Source organism: Balaenoptera borealis (genome assembly GCF_965194805.1).
Source record: "Balaenoptera borealis genome assembly, chromosome: 13".
NCBI lineage: Eukaryota > Metazoa > Chordata > Mammalia > Artiodactyla > Balaenopteridae > Balaenoptera > Balaenoptera borealis.
The window spans coordinates 57,867,007-57,888,607 of NC_138870.1; the positions used below are offsets into that span (position 1 = coordinate 57,867,007).

A 21,601-nucleotide genomic window follows, 5' to 3' on the forward strand; every position below is an offset into this window, starting at 1 on the left:
AAAAAAGGAAAGAAAGAAAGAAAAGAAGTAACACGTACTCATTTGTTCAGAAAATATTTGAGTCCCAGCCACTCTGCCAGGTGATGTGCAGGATACTAGGAATCACAATGGCAAACAAGGATGTATTTTTAAAAACAAAAATATAATCACATTATTGAAAGCCTTGAAAAATAAAAACTCTCAAGGTCCCACTACCTTTACATAATCACAGATAGTGGGGTTTTAAAATTTACTGACAAACCTTTTTCTTTCGTACATCTTTTTAATATAATCGTAAACATAGTATACTTCCAGGGTTTTTTTTTTTTAACATCTTTATTGAGATACAACTCAAACACCATACAATTGACCCATTTAAAGTGAATAAGTCGATAGTTTTGGTATATTACAGTATTGATTTTTTCATTGTGATAAAAGATATATAACAAAATTTGTCATTTTAACCAGTTTCAAGTGTAAATTTCAGTGACGTTAATTACATTCACAGTGTTGCGAAACCATCACCACTATGTTTCTAAAACTTTTTCATCACCCCAAGCAGAAACTCCGTAACCATTATGCAGTAATTCCCCATTTCCCCTTTCTCTCAGCATTTGGTAACCTAATCTACTTTCTGTCTCTATGCATTTGCCTATTCTAGCTATTTCATGTAAGTGGAATCATACAATATTTGTTCTTTTGTGTCTGGCTAATTTCACTTAGAAAAATGTTTTTAAGGTTTTGCATTCAGATTTTGTCCTGCCTTTTTTAGATAGCATATCAAATATTTTAAAAATATTTTTCCATGTTGCTACATAGCTTTCATAATTTTTAAAAGTCATAAATCCAAAATGATGTTTTGGGTATGATACTTTTTAACTGGTTCAATTTTTTTAAAAATATTTATTTATTTATTTTTATTTATTTGACTGTGCCGGGTCTTAGTCACGGCATGCGGGATCTTCGTCGTGGCGTGTGAGATCTTTTAGTCGCGGCATGTGGGCTCTTAGTTGCGGCATGTGGGATCTAGTTCCCTAACCAGGGATCAAACCTGGGCCCCCTGCATTGCGAGTGTGGAGTCTTCACCATTGGACCACTAGGGAAGTCCCTTAACTGGTTGTATTAATCAGATTCTGTAGGTTCAAATGACAGAAGCCCAACTCAAATTACTTACAGGTGGGGGATTGATTGTCTCATGGAACAGAGAAGTATAGAAGGTTATATCTGGTTGTAAAAGCAAGATTCAGGGACTTAGAAGATGTCATTAGGATACTGTATCTCCCAGGCTCTTGACACTCCTCTCTGTGGCTTCATTCTCAAGAAGCCATTTGTGTCAGTGATGGCCACCAGCAGCTCCAGCCTTACATCCTCCTGCAAGCTAGCAACCCCAGCAAAAGGAGTGTCTCTCTTTCCCAACATCTCCGGCAAGAGTCCTGGGAGTGATTCTTGTTAGATCACATGCCTAATCCTTGAGTTCAGAGATGGAATCATATGACCTACTCAAACCATATGAACTAAATGGGGAGAGATGGTTCCTAAAGAGATGATGGACCAACAAACATGTTTCTATCTCACTGGTATGTCAAGCTCATCTGATTGGTCACATTTAACATGAAGAAATATTATCTTTATGGGCTGAATGAGCAATAGCACCCTGTCATTATAGAGACTAACAGTGTTTTTGTAATACTTTTACATAAATCAGGGGTCATCAGCCTCTTTAGCCCACTTGTCTCTAGCAGAATTACATGCCTGTGGGCACCATGGACACCTAGTGATAAGCCCAGAATCAAAGAGCAAAGGGACTATTAGGGAAAGAAAGAAAGGAAGGGAGGGAGGGAGGGACGGAGGGACCACATGGAGGGAGGGAGAGAGGGAGGAAGGAAGGAAGGAAGGCAGGCAGGCAGGCAGGCGGGCAGAGACCACAGAAAGACATGCATATGGCTAAAGTGAAACGCCATTACTGATTGTCTACACCATCCTTTGTGACATCTATGCCATAAGTTATCTAATCCTCATAAATTGCTTGTACTTTTCTCTAAGGCACAAGTCCTTCTTCAGTACTGCATTGGTTATATGACCAACTGCTCTTTCTTGTTTCTGAAGGCACAACGACTCTGCAAACGCTGTGGTCAGGCATGGAGAGCTGCAACACTTGAAGGCTGGAAGCTCTATCATGACCCCAACGTTAACGGAGGTATTTTTTTTTTTTTTTTTTCACACACACACACTGTATTTTATTTTTACAAGAGATAAATCGACTGACACCAAGCATTGTACATGGATGACCACAACAAAAGCAACAATGATTGCAATTACCAAACATGAAACACACTCATACTATGTCATAGTATTGACATTCAGTCCAGTAATCCTCCACTGTAACAGCTCCTTTACTTTGCAGTGAAAATTGATTTGTATATTCTTTGCCTCTGAGTCCTTGTGGAATTTTTTTTTTTTTTTAAATTCAGACAGAATAACGGAGGTATTTTAATTGATTTTATTCTGAGAGTTGGGGATATATTTAGCTCTAAATGGCAATTTTGTGAAGTATAGCTTTTGTTTTTAGAAATTGTTGAAATTAGGAGATCTCATTTTAAACTATAAACTTTATTTCTTTTACTGTTTTATAGGAACAGAATTAGAACATGTTGAAGGGAATCCATATAGATGCATTTGGAAAATAAGTTGTTGGAGAATGGCAGAAGATGTAAGATATAATAAAATATTTACTGATACTGATTTTTACTCTTAATTCACTGAAGGCCTGCTGAAGATGCTATGAAATGTTGAGAGTAGTTTAAGACTAAAGTTCCTGTTTTCGAAGAACTTCCAATCAAATTGAAGAACAGGGCAGGCTTTACGAATCAGAGTTATTCAGACACACTGAGTACTAAGAATTAAGCACTGAAATAAGGCAAAAATACAAAAAAATGTAGCAAATGAAGTCACAGATTAAGCACTGAGCTGGCTTCCAAAGAGAGAGAATTGAATCGATCTTTTAAAAATTACTAGGATTTGAGTTGTTGGGCATGAAAAGCAGAGGAAGGAATTCTAAGTAGGATGCCTAGGTTGGGAAAACTCAAGGGAAGGTAGGTTTAGCAGGTTGGAGCAGAAGGCTCACAAGAGGAAATACAGTCAGTTCTGTCATGACACCACCTACGCATTCCTGAAAATCACTACCGCATGACAAATTGTGCAGAAAATCCACAGGGCTTTTAGGGAAAATGGAATTAAGAGCACAGTACTCAAAAACCACCAGTGACACATAAAAAGTTAAAAACTTAATAAAAACAGCACAGTGTCACACTGTTAAATAAACACATAAATGCTGCAATAAATATGGCAGTTTACCTTGAAAAAGAACTGGAGTTTGCTTGTGGAATGAGGTGTCAGAGGGTTGCAGCTTGTGAGTTATTGAGAAGTGATAGAAGGAGGTTATCTGAAATGAAACAAAATTGTAACAGTTGATGTGGATGGATTTAGCTTATCATACACCTGGAGAGCTCAGGGAGCTGGTAGATGTTTGAGGAGTGTCAGTTTTGTGTATTTCCAAGTGGCTTGGTTCAGTTAGGTGTTGTTTTCTGTATTCAGCTAATGTTTCTTGTGCACAAAATTGTGCATAAGGAAATGGGAAGTTTATATTATGTTCAAATCGTTCCTTGATATATCAGTTGCATTGGAACAAATTCACATTTTCAAAACAAGCATTGTAGCAGAACTGACTGTAATGGGAAGATGATTGAAAAAGGTAAATTAGGAGCCGGCAGTGGTGGTCCTCAAGTGCTGCTCTAAGGAATGGGAACTTTGTACCATAGATAGTGGTGAGCCATCAAAACCTTGAGGGCACATGACAGCAGTGCTTTAAGAAGATTAACATGGCAGTGGAAAATAGGCTTAAAATTGAACGAATTAAAGACTGAGAAACTAGTTAGGAGCCTGTCAGAGTTATTCAGACACTAAGTAATAAGGGCCTGCCCTGGGTTAATATGGAGAGTAGAAAAGAAGGGAACAAAAATGGTCAGGACCAGAAACTGGAAACAACGCAGAGGAGGACTCAGTTGTATAGTGAGAGTCTGTGAAGTCTCTTGTTTGGATGATGAGAAAACAGGAAATGTCATTAATAGAATCCAGAAGTAAAATGGGATAATTTGATGAATATAATTAATTCTACTTAGGAATTTGATGCAAACGGATGCGTGACAGGCTCCAAGTGTGCCTTGTTTGGATGTTGTTCTTAGGTCAGTATCAGGTAGTATTAGGTATTTAGAAACTTAATAGGGGAAAACACCTATACAGATTCTATCTGGAATAAAATTTGACTGTAATAAATAATCAAAGCATCCATTAGATTTGAATCTGCTTTCACTCTGTATTTGAAATTTAGATATTTGACTTTTCAGGAAGATTTCAGCATTGGCTATATCAAACTAAGGGGTCCTTCCTTCTTATTCCCCAACTAGATCTTTTACTAAAGTTTAGAAACTGTCAGGTGAGTAAATAAGTTCATTTTAGAAGACACTACAGATTTCCAGATTATGAAAAAAGTTGACATACTAAGAAAAACAGTAGTTCAATTTTATTTATATTCATTGTATTTCAGGAGCTTTTTAATAGATATGAGAGAGCAATTTATGCAGCTTTAAGTGGGAATCTGAAGCAGGTATGCAATTTATTTTAATAATTTTTTTTGTATGGAATGAAATCATATATATATGTCATATATATAACCATATATAATAATCGTATAAGCTTAAGCTACTAATAATAGCAGTGATAGAGATAATCATGAAATAGAATAGTAACTTGAGGTACTTAATGTGATGTATCTCATACACCAAATGATGTTTTATTTATTTATTTATTTATTTTAATCTTACTTTTTTTTTTTAAATTAATTTATTTATTTGGCTGCGCTGGGTCTTAGTTGTGGCACGTGGGATCTTCTTTGCCACATGTGGGATCTTTAGTTGTGGCATGCAAACTCTAAGTTGCAGCTTGTGGGATCTATAGAGTTCCCTGACCAGGGATCAAACCTGGGGCCCCTGCATTGGGAGCGTGGAGTCTTAGCCACTGGACCACTAGGGAAGTCCCCCAAATGATGTTTTAATACATGAAATCAGATTTCAGTTTCTAAGAATTGTAAATTTAATTCCAATACACATTTATTGATGACTTATGGTTCCCATAGCTTTATCCAGAAGTATTCCACAAAGGCACAATGACTGTTTGAATTGTCTCACATGTGTGTGCGCTTCTCACAACTCCTACTACCCCCTACATTTTACAGCTGTTTTGAGGAATGTTACCATAATTAGTTGAAACACCATCTTATATCAGCATGGAAAATTGATGCTATTGTGTACTCATCATGGAAAAAATCATAATAGTTCAGACTTCTTAGAAGATGTGGTTTGAGGGACTTCCCTGACGGTCCATTGGTTAAGACTCTGAGCTTCCACTGCAGGGGGCATGGGTTCCATCCCTGGTTGGGGAACTAAGATCCCTCACCTCATGCTGTGCAGTGTGGCCAAAAAAAAAAAAGGAGATGTGGTTTGAGGGGTGGAGGGAGGAGGTTATTTTGGTATGATATTTTACAATCCACAATGTCTTATGTCATTATAGTGACTTTATAGTCCATATAAGTGGGTGTAACTGCTTTTCCTTTCTTTTTTGTTGACTATGTCTGCATGTTTCTGTTTTGGAATGGGGTAAAGCTGCTTCCTGTCTGTGACACCTGGGAAGACACAGTGTGGGCCTACTTTCGGGTGATGGTGGACAGTCTGGTAGAACAGGAGATCCGGACATCGGTAATAACTCTGGATGAAACTGAAGAACTCCCTAGAGAATATTTGGAAGCAAAGTGAGTGAGTTGGTTTGTTTTTCATCATGAGGATTTGTAGTATTCTCTGTGCAGTTTTATTTTGTAGTCTTTGTTCATATTATTTATTAGCGTTATTTTATCCCTTTCCTTGTTCTTTCTTTCAAAGTTGGACCTTAGAAAAGGTTTTTGAAGAACTTCAAGCTACTGATAAAAAGGTAAATATTAATATTTTAGGATAATTGGAATACAAAACTAAATGTTACATTGTTGTGCACTGTAGCTGAAAGGCACAAAAGTATGTCAAATCTTGTTATATTTTCCTTTCCTTACCTCTTATTCTTATAAGAGATATTCTTTAAAAAGAAAAAACTTAACTGCATATTTAAATGATACATCATTTCTGTTTATTTGGTTTAGGATTGGTTTCATCTAAATATATGTTATGCATGTAAGCTAATTTATCCCTTTCTTTTTGAAAAATTAAAATATATAATGGAAAATTAACAAGACTTTCTTTTCCTAGATCTCAAAATAATCTAGTATTTTTTAAAGTAATATTCTTAAAAATTTTTTTAAATAACCAAAGTATGTACTTGAAACAAAATAATCTAAAGGTGTGTAAGTAAGGCCTTTATAAAACTTCCTCCCAACCTCTTTATGGTTATTCTCATTCACTGAGATGATAAAACATTGATATGTATCCTACATATCCTTCTCCATAATCTTACAAATATATGTAGATAATGTAGATATTCCAGTATAGGATTTTGGTTTTTGAGGTTGTTTTTCACATCATTCTACCTACATTAGTCTACGGCGCTTTTTTTCCCCCCATTTAATGATACTGTCTTTGAGTTAGTGAATATAGATTTAACTTAACCTAACTTATTATTTTTAATAGGTATATAATGTTCTATAGAATGACGTATCCTTTTTTTTAATCATTCCCCTTTTGGTGATATTTCGGTTGCTTCTAGCACTGCAATGAACATTCTTGTTTATTTATTCTTATTTTTTTATGCTTGTCTACTAGTCCTGTTTCTTACAAGTTTCCTGAAAGCAGCAGGAATGTTGGGTTAAAGGGTATATGTATATTAAGTTAATTCCCTTGTTGTAGCAATTAATTCATACTCCTACAAGTAATTTATTAATGTGGCCATTTCCCTGCATTCTCACTAGTCCCAGATATCACAGTTTTTTTATTTTTTGCCAATCCATCAGATTAGGTGGGAAATAGAAACTCACTGTTCTTCTCGTATTTCTCTGTCTATTCATAAGGCTGAGCAAATTTTCCTATGTTTATTGACCATTTTTGAATTTCCTATTTAGAGCTTTCACCTATTTTTCTGTTGGATTTTATCTTTTCTTTATTATTGTATAAGAGCTTTTTGTATAGTAAAAAAAATGTAATGCTTTCTCTATCAAGTGTTTTTTTTCCCAGTCTGTTGTTTTGGAGGTTCCAATGAATGAAAATAAAACAAGAAAGTCAAGGAATAGATACAAATTTAGAAACGGGGGAGCATTTACATATGATGAGAGTGTAAATCTAGAAACTCAAGATGCAGTAAGTTACTACAATTAATAAGAGAATTTTTAAAGTATCTAAATTCAAGACAAAGTTATGAAAAAAATCATATCCTTTTTGTAATTGTTACAGCTAGTTAGAAAAGGATTTAGCTCCCTGCAAAAGTCCCATTTAAATTACTGACCAAAACTATAAGATACCCAGGAATAAAATTAACCAAGGGTTTGAGGACCTTCATAAAAAAAACTATAGAATCCTATTGAAAGACACAAATAAATAGATATACCACATTCCTGGATGAGGTGATTTGATATAAATATCAGTCATTCCAAAATTAACATTGAAACCTAATGCTTTGGGGCATTATTTCTGAACAGAAAATTTCCAAGTAGAAGAATAAGTGAGTATGGCGAGAAAAGAACAATAGTTAATAGGGTATTTGCCTTCCTCAATAATAAAACAATATAAAGATATAATAAAACAGTATAGAATTATCACAGGAATAAATAGATCATCGGAATATGAAAATCCGTATTAGATTCAAATATATATGAGAACTTAATAGATGTAGATGACAGAGATGACGTTTCCTTTCAGAGGAAGAGGGATGGTTTATTTACATACATGGTATGGACATAATTGACTTTCCATCTGGAAGAAAACAAAGCTAGATCTCTGCTTCATGCCATGTATTAAAATCAGTTCCAGAGGGAGCAAACATTTGAATGTAAAAAAGAAAAAATGCTGGAAGAAAATCTAGACAAATAAAAATCAAAATATATTTGACCAAAAATATATGAATTATTTGCTTCAGAAAAAAATCCAACAGCAGGTTACTTGTAAATTTTTTCTGCTCAGTGCGTAATCGCTATTTTGATGGGTTTTGTTACTTTTGGTGCCATTTGCAGAAGAGAATACCCAAAGAATGCTTTCAAGAACCACTGTTTATGTTGAAGGAAATCTTACAGTTTATTTGATTTGGTCGCATGTGCCCTTCTTTTCTGGTTCACCATGGACTGCCAAGGAAAACTGTAGTAAAATATAAAAAAAGTTTCATAACATTCACAGAGATTAAATTGTTTTATTGCAATTCTCTGCTTTCAGAGATAATGTTCAGCCTTGAGTATATATTCCAAGGGCAGTATCTTTCTCATATTTTACTTTATTTTGGTCTCCTAAGACCCTTCATTTCCAGCTTTTTCTTTGTATATGTTCCTTCAAAAGTTGACATTTTTAGCTTACCAATGAGTACATACTGCAGAATGACCATAGTAGATTTATGGAAAATGTAAAAATTTTTTCAGAGAGTTCTGGAAGAGAATCAAGAGCATTATCATATAGTTCAAAAATTCCTTATCCTGGGAGACATTGATGGTAAGATATATTTTATTTCACTTTGTATGAGTTCTTTGTTTTCTTTAGTAATTTTGTAAAAAGTTATCAAAACAGTGCATATGACTTACCACATTTTATCATCTCTATAAATATCAACCTATCTGAATGCAACTATTTACTTAATTTTTAGAAAATAAAGTTTGAATTTAATCCAGAGTCTGTTTTATATGATGGTTCTTAACAATGAGATAGTGAACTGGTAGTGGTATAGGAATACAATAAATGTCCTTGGATAGTGTTTATATCTCTTCTTTTGATTTTTATCCCTATTGTTGCATCTTTGCTTTGATGGCTTATAGGTCTGATGGAGGAATTTAGCAAATGGCTTTCCAAAAGCAGAAGCAATCTACCTGGACACCTCCTTCGCTTCATGACTCACCTCATTTTGTTTTTCCGCACTCTGGGACTACAGACCAAAGTAAATAAAAATGAGCTGTTTACCATTCTCTACAAGACTGATGCTTTATACACCTATTGTCAGGAAAACATGCTACTTTTTGGTTGTTGTTTTCTGGAAATGGTGACCACAGTCTCATATGGTCACTCGATGATAATTCTGCAGGTTACTTGTTAGGGTTCTAATCTGTGGCTGCAGAATGCTGGTGGTTACCTGGTTTTTGGACAGTTTATAACTTTAATCCTCATCAGTACCCAACTCTAAATCAACCAACTAAGCTAACTGAACCAGACTAAGTTCTCTGAGATCTTAAACCTTTGTTTTCTTTTTTCTTTTTCTTCTGTCCTAAATGATTGGTAACATTTTGGTCAGAGTACATGTAGAAGGCAGAATGATACAGTAGTTGAAATCTTGGGTTTTGGAGTAAGAATCCTGGATTCACATTCTTACTCAGCAGCTTCTAGCTGTGTAATTCTGGGTAAATAAAACCTCCTTAGGTCTTAGTTTCTTCCTCTGTAAAATGTGAACAATAATAGTAACTACCCACAAAGAATTAGGGTAAGGTAATACATGAACTTTGCTAAGCACTTAGTTATTGCATGTAGTTATTGCTCAGTGGTAAATATTAAAAGTCATTAAATCATTATAGCGGAATTTTTATTAGATATATTGCTGGTACACATAAGCAGTTGTATTTATAATTTAATAATTATATCTTTTTTTCCTATGAAGGAAGAAGTTTCCATTGAGGTTTTAAAGACATACATACAGGTAAACTTTGAGAAACCACAATTATATTCTTTTTTTTTTTACCATTTTAATGAAAACAAAAATCAGAATGATAATATTTTAATATCTAGTGGCAGGAGAGTCATCAAAACCATAAAGGTCTTTTAATTGTCATAAATACTTTCTTTTGGAATTTAAAATTCTGTTTAGCAGCACAGATCTATATCTGTATGAATCTCTCCTAAATATATTTGAAATTTTGAAGTGAACTTTTTAAAAAGCACTGTTGATCCTAGAACTTGTTTTATTATTGACATACTTTGATCCTTTTTTTGTTTTTTAGCTTTTAATAAATGAGAAACATACAAATCTCATAGCATTTTATACCTGTCATTTGCCTCAAGACCTTGCTGTTGCCCAGTATGCATTATTTTTGGAAGGTGTTACAGAATTTGAACAGCGCCACCATTGCCTGGAGCTGGCTAAAGAAGCAGGTAAAAATGGTTGAGAACTTCATCTACTGGGCTTTGTAGGCAGATTATCATTTTGGCTTTAGTAACATTTAGCCTTCTAGTTTTTTTTTTTTTTTTTACATATTGAATAATATGTTTAAGTAGCTAAACTTTGCAAGTTCAAAGAGGAGCCTTCAAACACATTCTCTAGTTAGAGTCTTTTTTTTTTTTTAATTTTATTTATTTATTTATTTATTTATGGCTGTGTTGGGTCCTCATTTCTGTGCGAGGGCTCTCTCCAGTTGCGGCAAGCGGGGGCCACTCTTCATCACGGTGTGCGGGCCTCTCACTATCGCGGCCTCTCTTGTTGCGGAGCACAGGCTCCAGACGCGCAGGCTCAGTAATTGTGGCTCACGGGCCCAGTTGCTCCACGGCATGTGGGATCTTCCCAGACCAGGGCTTGAACCCGTGTCCCCTGCATTGGCAGGCAGCTTCTCAACCACTGCGCCACCAGGGAAGTCCTAGCCTTCTAGTTTTAAATCCTATTTCTCTTACGAGGTAAAAAAGGAATGAGGTTTTCAGTGAAATTCTGTTTTAGGAATGAAATAACCTATACTGTAACTTGTGTAAAATATCTTTTAATTTTGGCATTTTCTTTTATAATGTCTTTCATACTTTATATATTTTTAAAGAATTGTTATCCCAAATTTACCAAATCATTGTGACTGTTTAGAGGATATTAGTGTGAACGATTAATTCTTGTTTTTGTTTCTTCAAAAAATTCTTCAGATTTGGATATTGCAACTATAACAAAAACCGTAGTTGAGAATATTCGAAAGAAAGATAATGGTGAATTCAGTCATCATGACCTGGCCCCAGCCCTAGATACTGGCACTACTGAGGTAACATGAGGGGAAGAGAGAGGTGTGTTATATAACTCATGATAATCCCTCATGTTATGCTTTTGTGAACTTCTACCTTAAAATACTCTGGCTTCTTTCTTTTTTTAAGAATTTTTCTTTGTCAGCCAAGTTTATAAAAATTGGCAGCAAACTTAAGGTCTTGTGTAAGGAATTGCTTAATAGTAGTATTATGTTAAGGGAAGTTACTTTAATAGAAAAAACCTGAGCATTGGATTTTTGCTCATCAGATTATTCTAGATACTTGATCAGTCACTAACTTTTTTTTTTTTTTTGGCTGAGTCAGGTCCTAGTTGCGGCACTCGGGATCTTTTCATTGCGGCATCTTTTCATTGTGGCGGGTGGGCCCGTCGTTTCGGCACGTGACCTTCTCTCTAGTTGTGACATGTGGGTTTTTTCTCTCTGTTTATGCCATGTGGGCTCCAGAGCGCATGGGCTCTGTAGTTTGTGGCACACGGGCTCTCTCATTGAGGCACGTGGGCTTAGTTGCTCCACGGCATGTGGGATCTTAGTTTCCTGCATTGGAAGGTGGATTCTTCACCACTGGACCACCAGGGAAGTCCTGATCAATCACTAACTTTTATGTAGCTTACTTATTCCTGTTTTCAGAAAAGAATAGAAAATTTTATCTAGGAAAGAAAAAAATTTTAGAGTAGCACTTAAAGGAATTACGTAATTAAGTTGGTGGGACATCACATATATAATTCCAGATTCACAGTCCAGTAAGTTTTTTCTATAATTTAATAGAGACCTATTAAATGTGAAAATAAACTAAGAAAAGCGATTTTCTTTCATTATTTTGTATAACCTGAGGGAAAATATTCACTAGAAGTACAGGCATAAGCTGGTTCTACTAATTTGCAGAATATCTTAGAAAAAACACAATTGACATTTCTTTTTTCCAATTAAATGAATAGGAGGACCGTTTAAAAATCGATGTAATTGACTGGTTGGTATTTGACCCATCACAGAGGGCGGAAGCACTAAAACAAGGCAATGCCATAATGAGGAAATTCTTGGGTATGCTGTATTTTTATATTCTTTTTTTTTTAAAGTTTTTGTTCTGTTTTAGAACTTTGTTGTTTGTTTTTCCAACCCTTCCAGTAGGGTAAGGTACAAAACAGCCACTGTTATGGCTGGTATTATGAAACAAAACATATTTAATAGTGACTTTTCATGTCCTACTCAATTTTGCATATAATCTCAAGGCTTTGAAAAAATTGAATTGCTTTTTTTTAAGACACAGAAAAGTATGTAAAAGTAACTGCATTTAATGAATCCTTTTGTGACTGTTACATTGAAATAAGGAAAAGCCCAGCCATTAAGTAGAGAGATCACCCAGACCTTTAACAGAAGTACCTTGAGACCTGAAATGGTTACAGGTAGCTGTGAAAGTTGCAAACCAATAATTTGATTCCTTTAGAAACCATGACACAGAAATCCATATGTATTGAAAAACTGTATATGTTTTTCACAGCATCAAAAAAGCACGAAGCTGCAAAAGAAGTATTTGTGAAAATTCCTCAGGATTCAATAGCAGAAATCTATAACCAGTGGGAGGAACAAGGAATGGATAGCCCACTTCCTGCTGAAGATGATAACGCTATCCGAGAACATTTGTGCATTAGAGCTTACTTGGTGAGATTGTAAAAACCACAAAACCTTTCTTTATGATGACTTTCCTGATTCACTCTCAGACCTTGAACTGTTTTTCCAGAAGTGGTGATTGACTTATTATCTTAGCTCCCTTGCGACTGTGGGACTGACTGATCCATAAGAACTTTGAAGACAAGACCTGATCTTCATTTGCATGAGCCTCTAATCAGTGCTAACCAACTAAGAACATTTCACATGGTAGATAGTGTGTGTGATGTCTGAAACGTATGTTTTCTTAAGATTCTTTGAATGCTTCTCTCAACTTTAACATTTCTGCTTTTGGCAATAACTGAAAAAAGCAAGATATTCTGTATTGTGACTAAAATAACAACATACTCATTCAAAATTCATTCAACAAATAATGAAGTGATTGGCTAGGTTCTAGGACTAATTCTGGATGTCTTTCTATCCTTGCCCTCTAGAAGCTAATAGCCTCGTCAAGAAGACAGACAAGTAAACATGTGAACATCACAAACAAAACACTTACCATGATTTTTTTTTTTTTGTATAAAAAAGAAATATTAAACGATTTTATTTCTTGCTACTGAAAAATTATTTCTAAGAAGCAAATTTTCAAAAACTTTGTTGAACATATGTGAACAGTTTTTTTTTTGTATTTCTCTATTTTATTTTGCATTTTAGGAAGCCCATGAAACCTTTAATGAGTGGTTTAAGCATATGAATTCAGCTCCACAAAAACCTACTTTGACACCTCAAGCAACTTTTACTGAGAAAGTGGCTCATGAACACAAAGAAAAGAAATATGAAGTAAGTTGAATGTAGATGAGACATGTCTATTGCATCTCAAAAATACATGTCATATATTTAAAGAGATCATTTTTTCAGCAGTTATATTCCTATTATAACAAGTGATCTTCCTTATTACTGTTCTACTTTGAAAAAAAGCCATCCCTTTAGTTACTTTTCTGTAGATAATTAACCAAACATGAAACATACCTTCAGGTGACAATAGTGCTCATTTACATGGTTAACATTTTAGTGTTTTATTGAACTGCAATCCATCGATGTTTGTATTTATATTTGGCTTACTGAATGTCAACTATTTAGAATGATGTTCCATATATGTATATTCCTGTCTGTACTTTACAGATACATTATAGTCTGTTATATATCTACCTTATGTTTGTTTTGCAGATGGATTATGGTATTTGGAAAGGGCATTTGGATGCTCTAACTGCTGATGTGAAGGAGAAAATGTACAATGTCTTGTTGTTTGTTGATGGAGGGTGGATGGTGGATGTTAGAGAGGTAAGCTGTGTGCATTGTTTATAGCTAAAAGCAAAAACAATGTCTTTTTTTAAAAGTTTTTTGAATAGGAGCAGCTACAGATCTTATATAACCTTTGTACTTATAACTAAACATCCCATAATTTAACCTGAAATACTAGTTAGGGAATATAGGAATGTTTGACTCTTGGGTAAACTATTTTTCCATATTTAATATGTTCACTCAGGATAGTAAAATCTAATTTTTAAAAAAATATTTATTTATGTATTTATTTGATTGTGCTGGGTCTTAGTTGCAGCAGGTGGGCTCCTTAGTTGCAGCATGTGAACTCCTAGTTGCAGCATGCATGGGGGATCTAGTTCCCTGACCAGGAATCGAACCCAGGCCCCCTGTATTGGGAGCGTGGAGTCTTAACCACTGTGCCACCAGGGAAGTCCCAAATCTAATTTTTTAAAGTTCTGGACCTAAAAATTAATTATATATGTATTCAACTCAATTTATGGATATGAAGATAAGTCTAGTAGAATGAGTAAGACATATATAAAGCAGTGGTTTTCACCTCTGAGCTGTCTATTTAAATGATCTGGAGAACTTTTAAAAAATACTGGTTTGGTTCCACTAGTGGTTACCACTAGTGGGGAGTGGGGAGGGAGGGGCAACATAGGGGTTGCGGGGTGGGGGAGGTAGGAACTATTGGGTGTAAGATAGGCTACAAGGACATATTGTACAGTATGGGGAATATAGCCAGTATTTTGTAATATCTATAAATGGAATGTTGCCTTTAAAAATTGTATTAAAAAAAATTTTTTTTAAAGAGTCCTGAAAAGACATAACAATTAAATGTAGTACGTGATCCTAAACTGGCTCCTGCATTGGAGGAAGAAAGATGCTATAAAGGAGAGTGTTGAGTCAGTGATGTTAAGGTATTACGTCACTGTTAAATTTCCTGACGTCGTTAACTGCATTGTGATTATATTAGAAAAACTTCTCTTTATTAGGAAGTAAACACTGAATTATTTAGAGGTAAGGGAACATGATTAGGCGGCTTGCCCTCAAAGGGTTAAAAAAATGTGTATTTATAGATACACATACAGATGCAAATCATAAAGCAAACAGGGCAAAGACTGAACAAAGGGTGAGGGTATTGAGATATTCTTTGTACTATTGTTGTAATTTAGTTTGTTTGAAATGATTTTCAAATAAAATATATTTTTAAATACTAAAAAAAAAATACCGGGTTCCACTTCCAGAGATTCTGGGTTAATTGGTCTCAGATAGGGCTGGCTGGCTTTTTCTTTTTTTTTAATTACCTGGAGAGCTTTAATGTGTAGCCTGGGTTGAGAAACCAGTTACAGAAGTACTAAGTGCCATAAGAAAAGCACAGATGAAGCATTTTGTGAGTTTAGGAAAAGAAAAGGTTCCTGCTACCTGGAAGAGATCTGGACAGAATGCTTGAAAGGTGTAGCATTTGACTGAACCTTGAACAAATTGGGTAAATTTGGATGAGCTGAGGTGGGAGAAAGGAAGGATGCTGCAGGTAATAATGGTGTGAGGGAAAGGCATTGAGGCTTGCTCATGGGGCATGACAGAAACAGGGAGTAACTCAGTTTTACCTCTGCAGACCTGATGATCTGTCCAAGGATTGTAAATGCTGGATTCTTGGATATTAGGTATATTATTTTGAACAGAAAAATCACAGGAGTATGTTTGGTATCTTTCCTTCTGCATTCCCTGAATCTTAGTATAGTCACTCCTTTTTTACACTTGATCTTAGCCAAAAGGCTGAGAAGCGATCATCACTCCTTTTTTATTGTTTGTTTTGGTTTGGTTTTTGCTACTACATTTTTCTAGTTCCTCTGGCTTCCCTTTTTTGACCAGAAGCAAAAACATTAGGGACAGGAGGCTAGATTTGAGCCCCTATTTGCTACTATTCCTGATAGAGTAACTCTGCTGGCTTCATAAATAGTTTTGAACCTTTAGCAGGTTCCTTGGGTTTTCTCTTCTACTTCATGCTGCTGCTCATGAAGATAAAATTTTAGTGTTGCAAAATGCTAATTAAATGGTATTTAAGGTTTGAAAAGACTTGATGCCTTATTTATACATAAATCTTTGTTATTCTAATAATTAATCTTAGATTAGGGACTTCCCTGGTGGTGCAGTGGTTGAGACTCCGCGCTTCCAATGCAGGGGGCCCAGGTTCGATCCCTGGTCAGGGAACTAGATCCCACATGCATGCCACAACGAAGAGTTCACATGCCACAACTAAGGAGCCCGCCTGCTGCAACTAAGACCCAGAGCAACCAAATAAATAAATTAAAAAAAAAATAGTGAAAGTCACAAAACAGACACTCTGGAGTGTTTTAAAAATAGAGTAGGAGTGGAAGGCTATGAATGATACCATTTTGTTTTACCAAACATTTAAAAATCAATATTCAGTCTCAATCACTTCTTCAAATCTAATCCAAACAAGAAGAGATTTCTTGAACAATCAAATGATAAATAATGATATTTTGAGTTGAGTTTAGCTTAATACTCTTACATACTCAGCAAAGCAGGAAATTATTCAGGGCTCCTGATAGCACTTATATCACTTGTATAAAAATTAGGAAATGGTATCCATTCTCTTACACAGATAGATTCCATGCCAAGTGCACATGACCTGTAGACTGGAGCATGGATTAGATTTCAGCCCCCACTCACTCACCTGGCTAGCACCACGTGCAAGGCACAGCTGTTCAACAAAGCCCCGGCCTTATATGCTGACTCTTACATCTGTACCTCACTTTTTACATAACTGCAGAACGGGCCCATTCGTGTTGGAGGCTGGTGGCACACAGGGACGGCAGGGGGAATGGAGGAGGCAGCTCATCTTTACCTACTTTTCGCCACCTCTGCCTCAACCACATTCTAGTTGAAGCCTCAACTGTCTTTCCCTTGCTTCCACTCTTCCTTACGCAGTCCCTTCCTCATATAGTTCAGCTAGTAATCCTTTTAAAATCAAAGAGGTATGACTCTCCTACTCAGACCCTTCTGATGGCTTCTCGTTACACTTTGAATAAAACCCAGAGTTCTTTTCTTGACCTACAAGATCACACATCCGCTGGGCCTTGACTGCCTCCCCAGTCTTGCATCCTACTGCTCTCCCCTCACTTTGTTCTGGCCTTCTGGCCTCTTTGCCGTTCTTCTGCCTAGAGTGCTCTTCCCCCCAGATATCTGCATGGATGGCTTCCTTACGTCCTTCAGCAGTCTGCTCCAGCGTCATCTCTCTTTAGAGACCCTGCCCCACCCCCAAACCCCCTATCCTAAGTAGGACATATACATATATGCACATATATGTACATAAACACATCAACACATATCAGTTAATGAGCTTTTCTCACATATAAAGCACTACCTGTCCCTGATGGAAAGAATCTTTTTGTTTTATATATTTACAGGATTTTTCAAATTTTTCAAATTTACAGGATTTTTTATTCAGATGAGAAAAATATCATAGGTTATAGCAGAGCAATTTATTCCCTTTTCCTTGTGGCAAATTGCTGGGCCCATCAGGCATGATTCTGGTTGGTTGATGGTTGATAGCAGCCAACCCACTGGTATGGAAATCGCTTGTAGTCAGCAGAAGAGATCACACCCTGATATTTGGCAGCAACAGGATTTCGGAGAGGCAGGTGCTAGAATCCATCCTATGAAACGAGGTTATCAATAAGCAGGTGGAAAGGAGTCTAGGGGCCAGGGGTACTTTGCTTCTTTAGCATAGGGGGAAAGAGTACATTGGAGTACAAATGGAGTGACCCAGAAAGAAGCAGTCTTCTTATTCTTACTACCCCTAGTAGGATTCACTAATATGAATTATGAGTAAGACCTTGAGGTGTTTTAAATCCTCCTCTGAAGGTGGTAAGTTCCTATTTGAGAAAATAAATGAAGGTGCTTTCCCTTTTAAAGCTAAGAAAATACAAAGCATGCGTTTTAATATTTGCTTCTATGTATCTATATCTCAAAACAGGACAAAAAGATTGACACTAATTTTTCATATGTGTGGAAACCTGACCTATGTCAGATTTAGTACAATTATTCCTTGGTATAATTTCCAGATTACATTCTGTTGCTTCACACCTCCACTTACATCTACCTTTGAAAATGTTTTAGCAATTTAATATTATAGTCTCGCACATGAAGAGATTTTTTAGTGGTTAATATAATTGTCATAAGGAAAAAATTTTTAATTAATTAGGTGTCTTATTAGGCTTTTCAAAGGACCAGTTGGTATTTTTGCTTGTCCTGTTTTCTGTTTTGTTTTACACTATGAGTCCTATGGATTTCCTTCTAATTTTTAAGATTATTTCAGAAATTCTATTGTAGTTGGGTACCTTTTTATTATTTTAATTATTTTAGTTTTCAGTTTTTTATAAGAAAATGTAGTGGGCATAAAAGATCTGTTCTTTTTTCTGCACTCTTAGTACCCACAAAATTTTTTAGAAAGATCCCTGTATGGTTATAAAGAAATGCTCACTGTTTTCTCTACAGTGTTTTCCTCATGTATCTGTTAGTTCTGTCCCATGCAAATCTTCAGATTCTTTTAATTTTTCTATTTTTAATAAATTATACAAAGACATCATAAATTCATTCTCTGTTTAAAGAAACAAAATATGTGCAATGAAGTTGTCCTCCCTGTGCCCCTCTCCCCTCATCCTGATCCTTCTTCCCATCAGGAGTCACTGCTGTTGGTATGAAAAGCCCTCTCAGTCCTCCTGGTATCTGTCTGTATTTCCTTCTGTATATATCCAGGGGAACGGTTGTTATTTTCTGTTCTGATTTTTGCTCTAGTCTCTGTTTTTCCTTTTATGCATGTTTTTACTTAAGATGTAGTACAAACTCAGAAGCATTCTGTTTTCATTATCAGACTTCTGACTCCTCTGAAGATACCATGATAGAAACCCTGCCTTGTTTTATTTTTAATTAGCATGATAAGCTTTACAGAAACACTTTAGCTTTTACCTGTTGCTTTTTGGTTTGATTCATTGACTTTTTTGTAAGAGTATTTAGCTTAAAGTTGTTAGAATGACTACTTGATGTCTGTCTGTAGGATGCTGAGGAAGACCATGAAAGAACATATCAAATGGTTTTACTGAGAAAGCTTTGTCTGCCAATGTTGTGTTTTCTGCTTCACACCATATTGCATAGTACTGGTCAGTATCAGGAATGCCTGCAGTTAGCGGATATGGTATCCTCTGAGCGCCACAAGCTGTATCTGGTAAGTTCTAGAGCATTTGCACTTTTAAATTTTAGTGATTTGATAACCTCTGTAATAATATTTAAGTTTGTGAGATGTGTTTATGTTCTTTAGATGTTCTTAGATTTTCTTAAAGTAGGGATCCAGTTTTAATGTTTGTGCTTTTTTATCCAAAATATGTATACATTTCTAAGCAGTTAGAAGTATATAGACTGGTCCAGAGAAGTAGCTTTGAAGTCCTGGGCTATCCTAATATACTGGCCTCTGGCTACATAAATCTTAAAGAGGAATTTCTTCTTGCATTAAGCTAATCAGGTTGATTAGGTGACTGTAAATTCACACTCTTTTTTGTTCTCATTCTTAACATTTTTCTCTTTTTTAAAAATCAGGTGTTTTCTAAGGAAGAACTAAGGAAATTGCTACAGAAGTTAAGAGAATCCTCTCTAATGCTCCTAGACCAGGGACTTGATCCATTAGGATATGAAATTCAGTCATAATTCGTCTGCTGTTTGTAATCTCAATAATTTCCATGATAAATGGAAGTTTTTCTGTAAAATATATATATTTGTAATTACTGGGTTTTTTCTTTTGCCTTATGGGGAAAATGTTTATGAAATTTAGGCATTGAATTTTGTACTTTTAAGAATATTATGGTGACACTTTGAAAATTTAATGTATTATATAATTCCCTGTGTTTATTAATAAAACTATATAAAAACTAAAATTTTCTGTTCGTATGAATTCCAGGAACGTCCCTCTATTATGTAATAAGAAATTAAATTTCCTGTTATCCTACTTTTTCCCTGTGATCATAAGTACTCTGAAATCTTAAAATAAAGAGGATGGAAAGTAGATACATTTTTAAGCCAGGTATATAAGTCCTCATCATAAAATTTGGTGTTTTTTAAATATTACAGTTAATTAGATGAACATAGCAAGAATGTTTTCTAAAATAATATTATGCTATTGTTTCCTTTATTTTGAAGACATTTCTCATTTATTTATTAACTTTCATTCAGCAAACCTGCTCTAAAATAAGTTGGAGCATGTGAAGACTTAGAATAGTATCTGGCACACAGCAAGCAGTGAATAAACTGGGGAATACACAGTGAGTAAGATCTCATCTAGCCCTTCCAGCAGGGGAAATACAATAAATATATTTTTAAATGCCATTTTAAAATACAAGTAATCCAAGCAGGAAGAAACTATTTCCAGCTAAGAGGTTTCTGAGGAAGTAGCATTTGAGCTGGGGTCTGGGCAATGCACTGAATTTGCAAAGACAGAGATAAAAGCACAAGAAGGGTAGGGCACTACAGATTAGGAAATCGGTATGAGCAAGGCCTACAAATGGTAAATGCATGTTTATGAATCAGCATTTATGTTGAATTGACTAGAGTGTAGGAGTTATAAATGGGAGATGACCTAAAGAGAGAATGTGACTCTAAGAGAAAACATGATGTAAATGGATTATAAACCTGAATATAAACGCTAAAACCGTAAAACCTTTAAGAAAAATAGAGAAAATCTTTGGGACCCAAGGGTAGGTAAAGATTTCCTATACAAGAGACAGAAAGCAATTACCATAAAGGAAAAAATTGATTACTTAGACCATCAAAATATAAAACTCTGCTCTTCAAAGACATTAAGAAAATAAGTAAGCCACAGACTGGGAGAAAATATTTGCAGGACGATAACTGACCAAAAAAACTCATGTCCAGCATATATAAAGAACTCTTACAGGGCTTCCCTGGTGGCGCAGTGGTTGGGAGTCTGCCTGCCAATGCAGGGGACACGGGTTCGAGCCCTGGTCTGGGAAGATCCCACAAGCCGTGGAGCAGCTGGGCCCGTGAGCCACAACTACTGAGCCTGCGCATCTGGAGCCTGTGCTCCGCAACAAGAGAGGCCGCGACAGTGAGAGGCCCGCGCACCGCGATGAGGAGTGGCCCCCGCTTGCCGCGGCTGGGGAAGGCCCTCGCACAGAATCGAAGACCCAACACAGCCATAAATAAATAAATAAATTTTAAAAAAAATTAAAAAAAAAAGAACTCTTACAACTCAATAATAAAAAGGCCAAAAAAATTTTTAAAAGTGGGCAAAATAGTACAACAGATGATTCTTAAAGGAAAACATACCTAACCATGTGCCTGTGAAAAGTGCTCAAGTCAATGGTGAATGCAAATTAAAACCATGAGATACCACTATACATCCATCAGAATGGCTAAAATCAAAGACTAACAACCAAA

The 21,601-nt window shown here is 35.6% G+C and overlaps 1 protein-coding gene across 2 annotated transcripts in view; it reads left to right on the forward strand.

The window, feature by feature from the left end:
* The window catches only part of NUP107 (nucleoporin 107), a 43,548-nt gene extending 23,466 nt beyond the window's left edge, over window positions 1–20,082 (forward strand). For both annotated transcript variants that reach the window (XM_082352949.1, XM_082352950.1), the window contains exons 13-28: window positions 2,086–2,176; window positions 2,613–2,689; window positions 4,583–4,642; window positions 5,697–5,842; window positions 5,970–6,018; window positions 8,633–8,702; window positions 9,023–9,141; window positions 9,853–9,891; window positions 10,193–10,343; window positions 11,091–11,203; window positions 12,139–12,241; window positions 12,699–12,859; window positions 13,520–13,645; window positions 14,033–14,146; window positions 19,212–19,379; window positions 19,748–20,082. In XM_082352949.1, coding sequence (XP_082209075.1) covers window positions 2,086–2,176; window positions 2,613–2,689; window positions 4,583–4,642; window positions 5,697–5,842; window positions 5,970–6,018; window positions 8,633–8,702; window positions 9,023–9,141; window positions 9,853–9,891; window positions 10,193–10,343; window positions 11,091–11,203; window positions 12,139–12,241; window positions 12,699–12,859; window positions 13,520–13,645; window positions 14,033–14,146; window positions 19,212–19,379; window positions 19,748–19,855 — 1,695 coding nt within the window. In that variant the 3' untranslated portion in view covers window positions 19,856–20,082. The remainder of the gene's footprint in view (window positions 1–2,085; window positions 2,177–2,612; window positions 2,690–4,582; window positions 4,643–5,696; window positions 5,843–5,969; window positions 6,019–8,632; window positions 8,703–9,022; window positions 9,142–9,852; window positions 9,892–10,192; window positions 10,344–11,090; window positions 11,204–12,138; window positions 12,242–12,698; window positions 12,860–13,519; window positions 13,646–14,032; window positions 14,147–19,211; window positions 19,380–19,747) is intronic.
* The last annotated feature ends 1,519 nt before the right edge of the window (window positions 20,083–21,601 follow it).